This window comes from Vigna unguiculata, chromosome 8 (genome assembly GCF_004118075.2).
Source record: "Vigna unguiculata cultivar IT97K-499-35 chromosome 8, ASM411807v1, whole genome shotgun sequence".
In the NCBI taxonomy this organism is placed as follows: Eukaryota; Viridiplantae; Streptophyta; class Magnoliopsida; order Fabales; family Fabaceae; genus Vigna; species Vigna unguiculata.
The window spans coordinates 23,677,285-23,693,229 of NC_040286.1; the positions used below are offsets into that span (position 1 = coordinate 23,677,285).

At 40.3% G+C, this 15,945-nt stretch overlaps 1 protein-coding gene across 1 annotated transcript; it reads right to left on the minus strand.

Annotated features, from left to right (window-relative positions):
* Window positions 1-6,106: 6,106 nt before the first annotated feature.
* Window positions 6,107-10,387, minus strand: LOC114195012. The gene is made up of 2 exons (XM_028085414.1): window positions 9,330-10,387; window positions 6,107-9,236 (listed from the first exon to the last, which is right to left on the minus strand). The coding sequence occupies exons 1-2, from the start codon at window positions 10,385-10,387 to the stop codon at window positions 6,107-6,109; spliced, it is 4,188 nt and encodes a 1,395-aa protein (XP_027941215.1).
* Window positions 10,388-15,945: the final 5,558 nt, after the last annotated feature.

Genomic DNA, 15,945 nt, shown 5'->3' on the forward strand with positions numbered 1-15,945 from the left:
CAAGACTACCAAACTCATTGGCTAATACTAAGGAGGGCAACCTTTCGAGACCCATCCGTACGAGCCACGATCTCGCACACTTCACTAAACTTCCAAAACTTCCATCCAAAACTGTGTAGAATCCTCCACGCAATCCTTCTCTACACTTGAAACTACCGGGCACTTCACACACGTCGCTAGGCAAAAACTGGTTCCAGGCCGCCTGGTGGAGGCTACACGTCGTCAAGCACCACACGCCTTCCAATATCTTTGCTAGACCACGTCCGATTGGGCGGACCATCCCTTCCGCCAGGCGCCACGCGATTCCAATGGCCACTGTCATTGTTTTGGGTCTCTATCGCCTAGTTGCTCGTCCCCGTCGTTAGGCGCCATACCAGTAATGCAAGTGCTACTAGTTTTTAGGATTTTGGACAGGTCCTAAAGGACCTCAAACACTCAACATTCAAGTCATGTTATCACACAACCTCGTTCTAGCATACTCATATAATTAAATTATACACCAACACAATTCTTAAGCATCATGGATCCATTACTCAAACTCATTGGTCAAGTAAATTATGTTATTCAAGTTGCTAACTGTTACACAATTTGCATTGAAATGAAATTCACCCAAAAACAAACATTGTACAATATCACAATTAAGAGAACATCACTTTTTCGCTCTTTTAATTCCAATCATCACCTCATCATATGTATGTCTAATTTAATTACACGCATATATTTTCTTCTCACATGCTATGCCCATTTACTCAGTATTATGCACAAAAGTTTCCAAATAAGTCACCTAGGAAACTCAACGCGGAGTAGAATCAGAGTGCCCATTTGCACCTGATGTGTCATCTAGTGTCAATTCATGTACCGCCAGGCGGTGCATGCAAATAAGGAAAAATCCCAAATTTTTCCTACATCTGCGCGAACCCCAAGCCCTAAAGCATTCATTCAAACACATGTTTTGACATATCTTTAGGGTTCCATCTAAATTGTAAATATTCATGTTTGTTCCATTTAAAATCATTTCCATGAAAATAGCGCACCAATCATAACAGAGATCACGTTTATTCACCTCTAATCCCAACATGATCCCTAATTCCCCAATCATGCAAAGATTCATACAATTGTCATCGAATAGGCAACCCAGACATTAAATCACAATGCCAATCATATAATTACATATAGAAATTCAATCCAAACATCTCAACACCACTGAAACACCAAAAACCAGAAGAAACTAGGCAAGCCAGTTCGCGTCGCTTGGCGAACAACACTCTATTGCCAGGCGGTTCATAGCAAAACCCAAAAAATCGGTTCTAGAGGTTTCTGGAAAATTCCAGAAACACGAACTTACGCAATTTTTGCAGAATCAAGACGTCTCATGCATTTCATACATCACATAATCATATAGTAAAACACAAGTTCTTCCTCTGGCTAGGGTTTTCTAATCCTCCTTATTCATGCCAAAAAGGATCTTATTTTGCTTAAGCCAAGGTTCGAACACACAACCACACTGTTGTCAAGTTAATGCACAACCATTCAACCAATTCATGATTCCTGATAATCTCTATAATTCTAGAATTATATTATCACTGATCATGATCAATCATATTATTATTAAAATAATAATAAATTAAATTACACAATAATGGCATACCCAATGCTCAAACTCAAGTCCTTTCATCATAACCAAGTACTCTCAACCACTTAAGCTAGTATTGTTCCTTATCATTAATTCTAGCATTAACTACCATAAAGGTTCCCATTACTCGCATTTATAAAATAATTATTTATTTAATTATTTAAATTTTTCGGGTCTTACAAAAGGTCTCGCCTTGATGACAAATGTTCTCTCGCTTAGGTGGGCCATTCTCGCTTGAGCGAGGCTCAAAATAGAGAGCAATTAGAAACTCTGTGAACTTTCGCTTCGGCTAGACTTTCTCGCTTAGGCAAGATTGCTCTCGCTCAAGTGACAAGTCCTCGCTAGCGCAACAACTCGAGCAAAGGACAAAGGTGAGATTATACTATTCTCACTCAGGCGAGAGTTGCTCGCTTGGGCGTAAACATCATATTCTCAACCTGCTCCCACATGCAACATAGAAAAATCTAGCATAAACCTCATTCACAAACGTTGTCACTCAATTCAAGCATCAACCCAACACACCAACATGAAATCAAGGCTAGCACAAATATTTCCTTTGCGAATTTAAAGAAAAATAGTTTAGCTTCCCTTATCTCTACTAAAACTAGGTTTGGTGAGAAGCAACACCAAACGGAAAGGGCATAGAAACCCCAACTCAACCTACAAAAATTGTAATACTAGGACAGAGGGAAAAAATGAGTCTTTGATGAATCTCGTAACAATGGCTTAATCTTAGAATTTAAAGCAGAAAGGAGATAAAAAAACAAGAGTGTTGACTTACTCGGAGGAAGGAAGCGAATTGTGGGATCAACAGAGGACTCTACGAGGGCCTCACCTCCATAATCTGATTGCAAGAAAAGAAAAAGTTACATATGGAAAACAAGAAGAGGAAACTGTTGGAGAGATGACAGATAGAAGGCAGTGTGGCAGCGAAGGGTGTTTTAAAGAGAAACTCACTTGAGCCTTCTTATTTAGGCACACAAAGTGAAATAGTAAAAAGAAAAGGGGCTCACAAATCTTGTGTGTAGAAATTTATATCTATGTTATTTTTAATTTCACTATTTCTGTATAATTGTGTTATGTCTTTACTTGTTTGTGATAAACTACAAGTATTTATAGATATTAACAACTAAACAAATAATGAATAATTTATATCGTATATTAAAATTAACGTTTAACGATGATTATTTCGGTGCAAATATAAATTTCATTCAAAACATACTTTTATAATATGTGCATAAATTAATACAAACTTAATTCATTGGTTAAAAGTTTATATTAATATTTCATTTTTATACAATTGTAATTGAAAATTTTTATTTGAATTTGGATTTAAAATTATGTCAAAAGGTGTATTTATATTAAAAATCCTGAATCACAAGGGACTTTATTTTTGAAATTTACTTATCTTCTCCCATACTCCACCTTATGAGCTACCTACTCCATTAGACTTACCTTATTTTTATTATAAATATAAAATTCATACTAAACATATATTTATAAAATTTGCTTATTTTATACTAAACATATACTTCCCAGACTAGTTTTCTTCCAATGCATTTTTTCATTATTTTATACTATATTTTAATTTGTTTTATATTTTAGTTATGATACTTTTCTTTCAATTTAAAGTTTTACAGAATAATATAAAAAACATTGGATGTAATTTTAAAAAATTTAAAACTAAAATAAGCAATGGGCTAAGTCTCAAGAAGTTGGTTTTTTTTGTGACATAAAGTTTGAAGAAAAGAAAAAAACATATTTGTGCATGTCAAAATATTATTAGTATTTTATATAAAAGCTAAATCATTAAATACGAAACATTAACTTACCTTGAACCCTTCTTAAAACATGTGTTTCTCGGAAATAAAATTAAAGGTAAGTCTTTCTTCAAATCATCCATTTATACTCCGTCAAATTTATCTTTGGAAGCGAGCATAATAAATGTGTTTGCTTCTATTGATGGATTAATTTAAGGGGACATAAAGAGGAAAGTGAGATTGTTTATTTTAAGGGATGAAATGGTCAAAATGAAAAAATTTGAAAAGTTTGTAATGAATGATTTTATGGATGTGAATACGTAAAATAATATTTTATTAGATAAAATTTGTTAGATTATAGTTTTACCCCTATGATTAAAATTAGTATAAAATATAATATATGTTATGAAATAAATCGAATAACATAGAGAATGACGATAGATAATAGAGAAGAAAAGAAACAAGAGAGAATAGAGAATGAGAGAATAGGGAGCAACTCATCTGTGTATTATTATTGTAAGGGTTAGAGCCAAGCGATCTCAAAGGCCTTTTGTATTCTTCTGCCCACTTTGCGTCCCTTCTCTTTACAGCTGCTTCTGGACTACCGTCAGGGGTGAGTACCTGCAAATACTCCGATGCTTAAGTCAGTAATAACCCCAGATATTCTCTCTTTAGATATTGACTTTAGATAAACTTACCTTTTACTAGACAGTCCAAATATCTTTTATACTACCTGGCCTTATTCCCGTTATTATTGCCTACAGAGCGGTTTCCTTCTCCCATTAAACACTAAGGAATCTTAATCAATACAGTAACTGCCTCTCATACCTTAACGGTAACATTTCTACATTCCATTGGACTTCCAAACTCTTGGGCCTGTGTGCTATCTTTGCCGTGACTGGGATGGGTCTACCCCTCTGCACTGCTAGCCCATTACGCATCAGAACCCTTGGGCCGAGATGTACCAGGCACCCAGGGCCGACACCTACTCGGCCTCCACCCTGCGCGTGCCTGCCATCCTACCAGGCCACTCCCTGACTTCAGTGCCTCAAATGTGTCTAGCCATTGGGCCGTGATGTTTACGGCTCCTGGGTCGAGACATATGCCTCTGACCACACCACTCTAACCTTCTTTTACTGACTGTGCCTCACCTTTTCCTGTCGTGCCCGTGGCCGAGTATATCCCTCCCAAACTTCCCTATTGTACCTAACTAATGGGATGTACCCAGACTTCCAATACACTAGCCCCCCCAGGCTCGTAGTAAACGAAGTGAAACAAGAGTCTGCATGAAAACATAAATGAATGAGTAATTAATCGTACGACGGCGCTGCAAAACGAAAATAGGGGTGCAGTTGCTAGAGATATAGTTAGAGTAGCGCGGGGCTCGAGACACAAGCCATGATGGCGACATCGGAATCCGTGCCTGACCTATGTTCATTTGGTACCTTAGGGCTCCTATAAATAAAGAAGAGGACCCATATTGAGAGGGATACGCGTGTTAAGAAGAAAGGTCCCCCTAAGCGAAGAAGTTGCAGCTTCTCCAGGTATGTCATCCCCTTCGGCTTATTGTGCTTCTAGTAGGTGTAGTGAGTCAGACGAGGAGCGGGATATACCCGACTCGTCGAACAGTCTATCATCCCCAGTGGATAGTGACTGTGCAGTAGGGGCCGAGGAGTATGCGGCCCTGCATCGGCCAGGGTATGACTGGGTAGACCCTAGAGTTAAACTTCCCTTGTCGCGGTTCACCCGATCCGCGGAACTAGCAGCCTTGCGCAAGCGTGCTGATATCATAGCAGATACTGTCGACGAGCGTATTGTGAGTGTTGAGCGGGTCAGGAGAGGGGATAGTGTGTGCCACGGGCGTGAGGGTCATTCACATGATTTCTTTTATATGTACTCAACCTTGGTTACCGACTTGCATGTATGCGTGCCGTTTGACGATTTCACGATGGGCGTATTAAGGGTGTTAAATGTAGCTCCTAGTCAATTGCACCCCAACAGTTGGGCTGCCTTACAGTCTTTCAGACTAATTTGTCGCGTGCTGCATCTAAAACCATCACCCCAAGTCTTTCTGCAGTACTATAGTACCCGGCCAGGGGAATTAGCTAGTTGGGTATCCCTTGTGGGTCAAAGCCACCAATGTCTGTTAGCGGCATACACCCAATCGTTTAAGAGATTTAAAACAGGATTCTTTAAAGTCATTATTAGGTCCGCCGGGGCTGAGTATTTTTATTGCGATGATGGAACACCCAAGTACCTTTTGCCTCCCCGAGTCGGCCCAGGTACCTTTTGCCTCCCCGAGTCGTTTCTTTAATTCCTTCAATATGACTTTGTTTGCGGCCTCTGCTTGGCCATTCGTCTGCGGATGTTCTACCGAACTAGTAACATGGTGAATGTGGAGTCCTTTATAAAAGTCAGCCAGCCCCTTATCAATGAACTGTCGCCCATTGTCTGTTATGATGGTTTTTGGAACGCCAAATCTGCAGATTAGATTATGCCAAACGAACTTTTGTACCTGCTGAGCCGTGATCGTAGCGAGGGGTTCTACTTCGATCCATTTGGTAAAATAATCGACTGCCACAAGCAAAAACTTGACCTGTCCCCTCCCAGGACTGAAAGGTCCTAAGATGTCCATACCCCACATAGCAAAAGGCCACGGGGACATAATGGTATGAAGTTCTTCTGGCTTTGCGTGTAGGAGATTGCCATGCTGCTAGCAGCGAGTGCATCGTTGAACATATCTGTCACAATCCGTCTTGAGGGTAGGCCAATAGTACCCTGCTCTCAAGATGCGGGACGCCATGGTTCTCGAGCCGGAATGAAAACCACAAATGCTTGTGTGCAATTCATCCATCAAGTATTGCGTTTGATTTTCGGCTACACATTTTAAGAGGGGGTTGGAAAATCCTCTTTTATATAATTCACCGCCTATGAGCATGAACCGCGAAGCCTTCTTCCTGATTGCGGGGTCGTCAGTTCCGCTGTCCTCACCATGCTGTATGAATTGAACTATGGGAACCATCCACCCCTTGTCCTCTGTTTTTGTTACCTCTGTGACATTGCTATCTATCATGGTGACAGTGGGTTGACTGAGTGTAGCATGAATTACTGTGTGATGATGTCCCTTTATCTTAGTCGTGGCTAACTTAAAGAGTAAGTCTGCTCTGGAGTTCTGCGCTCGATTAATGTGTTCCAGCCGTACTGTTTTAAATTGTGCCAACATTCCTTTTACGACATGGTAATAGCGGATGAGGAGAGGATCTTTCACCTGGAAACTGCCATCCATATGTCCCACCAGGAGTTGTGAGTCGGATTTGCACGTGAGATTCTCGACGCCCATATCTGCTGCCAAATGCAGTCCAGCAATCAATGCTTCATACTCCGCTTGATTGTTTGAGGGCTTGAATCCGAACCGCAAGGATTGCTTAAGAAGAAGATTGTTTGGTCCTTGCAAAACTATGCCAGCCCCTCCATCTTTGGTATTAGAGGAGCCGTCCACAAAAAGTGTCCATGTGTTATCGTTCGGCTCTGTCTGTCCAGCTAGCTCGTTAACAAAGTCAGCCAGACATTGGGCTTTGATTGCTCCTCTCGCTTCACAGCGAATGTGAAATTCGGACAACTCAACTGACCATCCCACCATTCGGCCCGCCAGATCGGGTCTCCTCAGCATTTTGTGTATTGGGTAGTCGGTTCGCACTATGGCCTCATAGCTCTGAAAGTACGGCCGTAATCTTCTGGTTGTGACTACCAATGCCAATGCCACCTTCTCCACCGTCTGGTAGCGCAGCTCAGCATCGTGCAGAACTCTGCTGATGAAGTAAACAGGTTGTTGTTGTCCATCGTGTTCCTGGACTATAGCAGTGCTTACGACGTTATTAGAAATAGCTAGATATATTAAAAGTGGTTTACCTTTTGCGGGTTTGTGCAATATCGGGGGTGAGGACAGATATTCTTTCAGTTTAACAAACGCGTGCTCACAGGCTTCATCCCACGCGAACTTACAAGCCTTCTTCATCAGTTTAAGCATGGGCTGTGTTTTCTCGGCTAATGTTGGCATGAATCTCGACAGTGCTGCTAAACGTCCGACCAACCTCTGTGTCTCCTTGATGTTTGCAGGACTACGCATACTTAGTACCGCTTGGCACTTGTCTGGGTTAGCCTCAATTCCTCGGTGTGTTAACATGAACCCTAAGAATTTCCCTCCTGTGACTCCGAACACGCACTTCTCTGGATTTAAACGCATGTCATATCGGCGTACTGCATGTAGCACCTCCCTGAGGTCTATTATGTGCTGTTCTAACGAATCGGACATCACCACCATGTCATCTACGTAAACCTCCATGCATTTTCCAATCAGATGATGAAAAACCCGATCCATCAATCTTTGATACGTCGCTCCTGCGTTTTTCAAACCAAAGGGCATTACCTCATAGTAGAAATTGGCTTCCTCTGTGATGAAAGCTGTTTTCTCCTTGTCACCTGCGTACATAGGTATCTGGTTGTAACCCGAATAGGCATCCAAGAAACTAAGTACCCTATGGCCAGCTGCTCCATCGACAAGCCGGTCGATGCTGGGTAAAGGATAAGTGTCTTTGGGGCAGGCCTTATTAAGGTCTGTGTAGTCCGTGCACATCCGCCACTTGCCATTGGGCTTTTTGACCAATACCACGTTGGCCAACCAAGTGGTATACTTAGCCTCTGCGATAAAGCCCGCAGAGAGCAGTTTCTGTACCTCAATCTTGGTTGCTTCTCTCTTTTCTTCCCCCATTTTTCGCCTCTTTTGAGAGACCGATTTTGCTTCTGTATAAACAGACAGTTTGTGGCAAGCAATTCGAAGGTCGATTCCAGGCATGTCGGCTGCGCTCCATGCAAACAAATCGGCGTGCTCGTTCAACGTCTGCTTCAGCTCCTCGACATCTGCATACGCCTTACCAGTGTAGGTGTACCTGACCCCGTCCCCAAAGTCATGTCTCTCTGTGGCCTCAACCGGTTCGACCCGTGTGTCATCATTGAAGCGAGGATCTAAGTCTATGCCCTCAATCCTCGATGTTCTCTCAATATTGTGTACTGCGCGTTTTGGTGGTGACCTAGGTCGTCCTCTCAAGCTATCCGCATAACACTTACGAGCAGTAGGTTGGTCCACGTGTATGGTGATGATATCTCCAGATGCGGAAGGAAACTTCATTGCCAAATGATATGTGGAAACGACTGCGCCCAACGTATTAAGAGAGGGCCTTCCTAATAATATGTTATATGATGTGTGCGCATCGACGATGAGGTACCTGATCTTTACCGTCCTCGTCACCTTTCCTCCTCCAAATTTAGTGAAGAGGTCGATATAGCCTTTCGTGTCCACCCTCTCACCTGAAAAGCCAACTATGGGTTCTGAATAATGTTGAATGTCTTCTTCTGAAATTTTCAACTTTTTGAAAGTTCTCCAATAGAGGATGTCTACCGAACTTCCTTGATCCACAAGGGTTTTTCTGACAGCGAAGTCTTCAATTTCCACCGATATGACCATCGGATCATCATGTTGAGGGTCAACAACCTGAAAATCGTCGTCCCTAAAGGTAATAGGCGCCATATGCCTACGCGGATATATAGAAACTGCATTCACGCTCTGAACTGCACGGACATACTTCTTTCTGGCAGATGCAGTGGAGCCCCCACCAGTGAAACCTCCCGCAATGTAGTTAATAACTCCCCGTAATGGCTTTTCCTGTGGTTCCCGTTGCTCATCCTTCTTATGATCGATCTTTCGTCTAAGGTTATCTTCGCGTCGCCCCCCATACGCTGGCGCTCTGTACTCTTTCCTCTCGTTTCCTCCATCTCGGTCCTCCTTTCTGGATGCAAATCACCCCTCTTCGCATTTTACAAACCTTTTGAGATGCCCAGCTTGTATTAACTCCTCGATTTTGTCCTTTAGTGTGAAACACTCTTCTGTAGTATGGCCGTAATTTCGGTGATAACGGCAGTGCTTCGTGGTGTCAGCATGAGGGGGAGTTAGGACCTTTCTAGGGGGAGATATAAGGTCGGCATTTAGGGCTTCCTCCAGAATCTGTGCCCTGTTGGATATCAGCGGGGTGTATCTATGATACTTTGGTTGTCTTTGCTCTCGGAACCTAGAGCCTGGTCTTGAGGTTGTTGCTCTGTCTCTCTCGGGTTGCTTTCTGTCAAGGGTTTCCCTGCGGGTGGTGTTGCGAAACTCCTTCAGCTCTTCCATTTGCATAAACTTCGTAGCTCGCGTTCGGAGCTCGTCCAGATTGGCCACAGGTTTTTTGCACAGGCTGTCCACAAATGGGCCTGGTCGCAGGGCTGTAATCAAATGATGCATGGCTACCTCTGGATTCAAATTACTGATGTTTAGGGATAGTTTCCCGAATCGCTCCATGAAATTGCGTAATGTCTCATCTTTTTCTTGCCGCACATTCACCAGTGCCAAAGAGGTGAGATGATGGGGTTTGCTAGTAGCAAATTGAATGCTAAAACGCGTCGTCAGTGTATCAAAACAGTCCACGGAGTTGGGGGGAAGCCGGGTAAACCAACGGAGCGCCGGACCCTTTAGCGATGTTGGGAAAACGCGACAGAGGATGGCGTCTTCGGTTGTATACAGTCCCACCTGAGTGGTAAAGATGTCTATATGCTCCTCCGGATCTGTGGTGCCATCATACTGATTCATAGTAAGCCCCTTCCAACGTGCAGGGAGGTCAGCCGTCATGATTCCGTCCACAAAGGGGTGACGCCTAGGTGTTCTTGCTAGTGCACCGGTATGATTGGGATTAGTTTGAGCGCGGGATTCCTCCTGGTCTGACGTCTCTTCTTGTACTTCTTCTTCTTGTGGCATTTCTCTCCTTCTCTCCGTGCGTTCGGTCTGTCTCCTGATTCTTTGGTTTTCCACCCTCAAGGCGTTGACTTCCTCTTCGTTTTTACGTCTTATCTCAGCTAGTTGCCGCTGCATTTCTGTCTGCATCTCTTCCTGTATTTGTCGCCGCATCTCGGCTAGGGCTGCATTGTGATCTATCGTTGTCCTAGTCGAATCCATGTCCCTTGAGAGTAGCTTGGTCCCACGGTGGGCGCCAAATGTTCTTGTAAGGGTTAGAGCCAAGCGATCTCAAAGGCCTTTTGTATTCTTCCGCCCACTTTGCGTCCCTTCTCTTTACAGCTGCTTCTGGACTACCGTCAGGGGTGAGTACCTGCAAATACTCCGATGCTTAAGTCAGTAATAACCCCAGATATTCTCTCTTTAGATATTGGCTTTAGATAAACTTACCTTTTACTAGACAGTCCAAATATCTTTTATACTACCTGGCCTTATTCCCGTTATTATTGCCTACAGAGCGGTTTCCTTCTCCCATTAAACACTAAGGAATCTTAATCAATACAGTAACTGCCTCTCATACCTTAACGGTAACATTTCTACATTCCATTGGACTTCCAAACTCTTGGGCCTGTGTGCTATCTTTGCCGTGACTGGGATGGGTCTACCCCTCTACACTGCTAGCCCATTACGCATCAGAACCCTTGGGCCGAGATGTACCAGGCACCCAGGGCCGACACCTACTCGGCCTCCACCCTGTGCGTGCCTGCCATCCTACCAGGCCACTCCCTGACTTCAGTGCCTCAAATGTGTCTAGCCATTGGGCCGTGATGTTTACGGCTCCTGGGTCGAGACATATGCCTCTGACCACACCACTCTAACCTTCTTTTACTGACTGTGCCTCACCTTTTCCTGTCGTGCCCGTGACCGAGTATATCCCTCCCAAACTTCCCTATTGTACCTAACTAATGGGATGTACCCAGACTTCCAATACAGATACAATATGTAATCCATAAAGGAAACAAATCAACTTAGTTAATACAAATATTTACAATAAAGAGTAATGAATCATATGAGTAAATGTATCAAATCAATGGACAATCATTAATTCATAACACTCCCCCTTGAGTGTCCATTGATAAAGAATGTGCTTCGTTAAAACCTTACTAGGAAAAACCCTTTGGGATAAAAAAACCTATTGAAGGAAAAAGAGTACAACATTCTGTATTCTTTAATACAATATTGTTCATCACATATTCTATTTCTCCCCCTCATATAAATTTACATCATTAAGGTGACAGAGTTCGAATTTGTGAGTCATTTGCTCAAAAGTTTTTCTTGGCAAAAACTTTACAAATAGACTTGTCATATTTTCAGATGAACGAATTTTTGGATATCTATATCATCCTTTCAATTGAACAATACACTATTGTCTTCATATATGGTTGTTGATTCCATCTTTCCATGAGGGGTTTTTGGATATCTATAATATAATAATAATAATTATTATTAGTTATTGTTTTAGTGTTATTATTATTATTATTATTTAATATTATTATTATACTATCAATGTTATTAATATTATTTATTGTTAAGTAGAAATTTAAAAAAAACAACTTACGGGTATTTAGGTAAATGCGTATGTGCTGAACTATCTTTCTCTCCTCATATTTTCATCCATGTAAGGATGAGAATATTTCATTCATCCTCAAATCTATCAGTACAAATCACCGTTAATCCCTCAAAGCAAACAGGTTTCAACCATTCTCATTCATCCTCTTAAATAGTAAATTCCTATAAGCAAACACAACATACATGCTTTGTTCATAAGTATGTTGTTGTCCTTTAAAATTTCTTAGAACATTTGAAATTATGTTATATGTACACTCTATTATTTGCATTACATATTGTTCTACTATTAGACAATTTCGGTTGTTCTATTTCTTCTCTTCCTCTATGTTATGTGTGTACAATAGTAGAAAGCCAAGAAAGTCCAACATGTTTTGGAATGGATGGAAGGAGTTTTCTACTTCGCATGAATTGGATGACAATTGTATTTGAGATTGAGAGTATAAGAAATAAACACAATGACAACGTTATGACAATTCTTTAAATATTTTTTTAATTTTATGCCATGGATATATATAAATATAGATATAGATAGATATTTAATATGTTTTGTGTTATTTATATTGTCACGAGCACACACATACAATATTTTTTTATATATTGTGTTGTGTTGTATTTTATTTAGTGTATTTTGTTGTTTAGTTTTATGACTTGGTATGAATAAGTAGTAAAATATTATCTAAGTGGTTATGTATGTTGACGACTTGAATTATTGATAGTGTCATTATAAAATTTTATTGTTACATAGCTCAAACTTTCATTCAATTTGTTGCGGTCTGAATTGTCCTTATTTGGAATTTCTAAATGTCTTTGACTCCCCTTTTAATAAGTTCAACACTAAACATTTTTCGGAGGTCATGAAATCAATTTCTAAGGAATTGGATTTTGACTCAAGATCTAATAAAGAAGAAAATGATGGTAGGTTCTGAGAATATATGTTAATGGCAAGATATTATGTCTTATTCGAATTAAGGGATAAATATGTTTTTAGTACCTTAACTTTGAGTAAAAATTGGAATTAGTCTCTCTTTGAAACTGTGAAACAATTTAGTCTTCCATCTTTAGAAATGCGTGAATTTAGTCTCTTTAACCAATTTTTGTTAAGTTTATTTAACATTTCAAACACATTTCTCAGCTAACATTGAAACAAAAATGTGTCAAATGGTGTAAACAACTCAAATGCTATCATGAAATGCATTTGAAACATCAAATAAACTTAACAAAATTTGGTTAAAATGCTAAATCCTCAATTTCTAAAGTTGGGTACTAAATTGGGCCAAAGTTTCAAGGAAAGACTAACTCCAATTTTCACTTAAAGTTAAGAACCAAAAACCTTAGAATTAGTATCAATTATATTCAAGGGCTATTATTGGTTGACAAAATTTTAAGGACAATGTGTTCTGTTTTTTTTTTCTTTTATGTTAATTAACTTTCTCATTTTTATTTAATGTGAAACTTTTAACTCATATTTCAATTTTGAATTATCATTTCCTTAAGCGTGATTTGGGTTTTACCATTAGTGTTTATCTAATGATGAAAAACTAATCATCCTAACTCAATTTCCCTAATCCTAACTATCATTGAATTTTACCATAAAGAGACATGTTTGCCTCTATTTGATGAGTCAGTCACCAAGATAAATTTTTGACTACTAATATTAAGACTTTTCCAAGGAATGAACTAAGAAGATTTGAAACCAATGAATCATGAGTAAACCATATAAGAGATAATGATACCACTTCCTAGAAATCTTAAAATTGTGTTTGTGGGTCGTTTTTCCTCCTATATTACCAAACTTTTTCATTTTTTTTATTTATGACTTTCAACTCATACTTAAATTCCTAACAAGTGTTTGCTTCTTAATTTTTAAATTACTAAATATTAGTTTCCTTATCAATAAAGGTAATTTTTTTATAATTTTCGGTTTCATAATTTTTGTTAGAACTAGATGCTACAAAATTCCATTAGATAAGGACTTTATTAAAGTAAGTTTCGATGATTGGAAAATCTATAAAAAATTGAAAATACAATATAGAATAATTCAAGTATCTAAGTCCCAGATTAACTAAAGAAATTTGTGGAATATTGTAACGTCCCATTTAAGTAATAATACAATTAAATGAAAACATTACACATAATCATATAAGAAGCAAAGTCGTAGAGTATAACGTTACTCCTTACAAATATCCAAGGTACTTAAAATGAAATACTAAGACACACCATGATACCAACACAAAACAAAGTAAAAGGATCGACAATATTCAAAATAATTGCCCAAGGGGCAGACAAATACATGGGCTACAACCCTAAAAGAAAATTGGATAGCGGAATCCAACCCAAAGCTAAGCAGCAGAGTCTCCATCATCCTGACGACCACGAGGAGTTCTCACATCTACTCCCATCAATAAATTTATGATCATCGCAAAAAGAGAAAACCACACATACAAATGATACAACAAGCAGAAAGGGTGAGCTAGAGTAGGAAAACATTTTATCATACGATTGCATACATTTTCATAATCAAAGATACATGCCTCAACCAATCATGTGATGACTCACAAACAATACACTAAGACTCAAGACACAACTTATCTGAATACATATAATTAGTGGGATTCACCGGACGCTTGCACTTGTGGTAGCCTCCACTGCTCTATAGAGCGAATTACTAATGGGTTTCATCGTACCACTCAAAAGGTTAGCCGTAAAAGATCTAAGGCCTCTTGCTACTCTCACCACTTGATTCAGTACGCTCTACGTGAGACTAACTGACTCTTTAGAGTGTTAGGATGCAATCCTTACCTTGAATCCTTACTAAATTATATAATGAGGCACCACCACAACTTCGTGGAATTACGTTCTAAGTATGAGGCACCACCATGAGCTCCTACTAACAAGGGTCATGGAATTACGTAACCATGAGGCACCATCACGCAACCATCATGGAATTACGTCCTAACTAATGAGGCACCACCACGAAACTATTGTAGAATTATGTCCTGACCACACCAACATCATGTTCCATCAACCAATATAAAATCATTGTTCATGCCAATCCCATGTCACTTTTATAACCAACCATCCCATACATGTCACATGCCAAAATCATGTCAAACTTACCAATTATAACCCATAAACCATTTCACTCATACATATCCACTCAATTCATGTTTTAGCATAGTAATGTAATCAAAACAAGTGGCAAACACCCAAGGACAAAGAAGAAAATAGGTCCTGGCACATTCTCGCCCAGACCTCACTCAGGCTGAAAGGCCTCGCTCAGGCGAGAGGGTTCTCTCGCTCAGGCGAGAGGGTTCTCTCACTCAGACGAGCTCCTTTTGCCTAGGCGAGAGCTCAAAAAGGGGAACAATAGTGTTGTCGCGTTCTCTCGCTTAGGCGAGACCTCCTCGCCTGAGCGAGATGGCTTCTCGCTCAAGACTGGAGCTTGTCGCTTGAGCGACAGCTCGCGCAACACCTAGGAGGGGTTTCTGATACTCTCGCTTAGGCGAGACCCACTCGCTTGGGCGAGAATATCATATCTCCTCCACTATTCACGCAGCCAACACAAAAATATTCACAACAAAACAGAGTTTTTGGATTTCTCAAGCAAGCACAACATTAGATAAGCCACAATATCTTGAAACAAGACTATAGCCAGCATAAAATCGAAGAATAACCAGTACCCTAGCTTCCCTTACCTGGAAAGAGCTAGTACAAGACTTCAACACCTAAGCCCATGGATACAATAGCTTCAAGAGCAGATTTAAGAGCTACGAACAGTGACACAAAATGAAAACGAGGTTACTACTATGAACCTCTAATAGGAACTACGAAAATCCAGCTGAAGGAGAAAGAGTATGGGCTTAAGAATAACTTACGTGGAGTAGAGTAGGGGTTGAGCTAACTTGAAGAGGACTAGGAACCAAACCCTAGCAGAGCTTCTATTGAGAGGCACGAGAGGGTAAGCAAAGTACTGATTTTGCAAAATGGCATAAATGAAGGGGTTTAGGCTGCCTTAGGGACTTTGGACACCCCATGGGCCAGCACTAAGCCCAACTGATTTGGAGCAGCCCTTAAAAATAAGGGCAGAAAAATAATTGGGCCTT

Coding starts and splice junctions, on each gene's coding strand:
- LOC114195012 (XM_028085414.1), bottom strand. CDS start 10,387: ATGCGGCGACAAATACAGGAAGAGATGCAGACAGAAATGCAGCGGCAA. Junction 9,237..9,329: donor TACGGCCATACTACAGAAGA/GTGTTTCACACT, acceptor ATTTGCATCCAG/AAAGGAGGACCGAGATGGAG.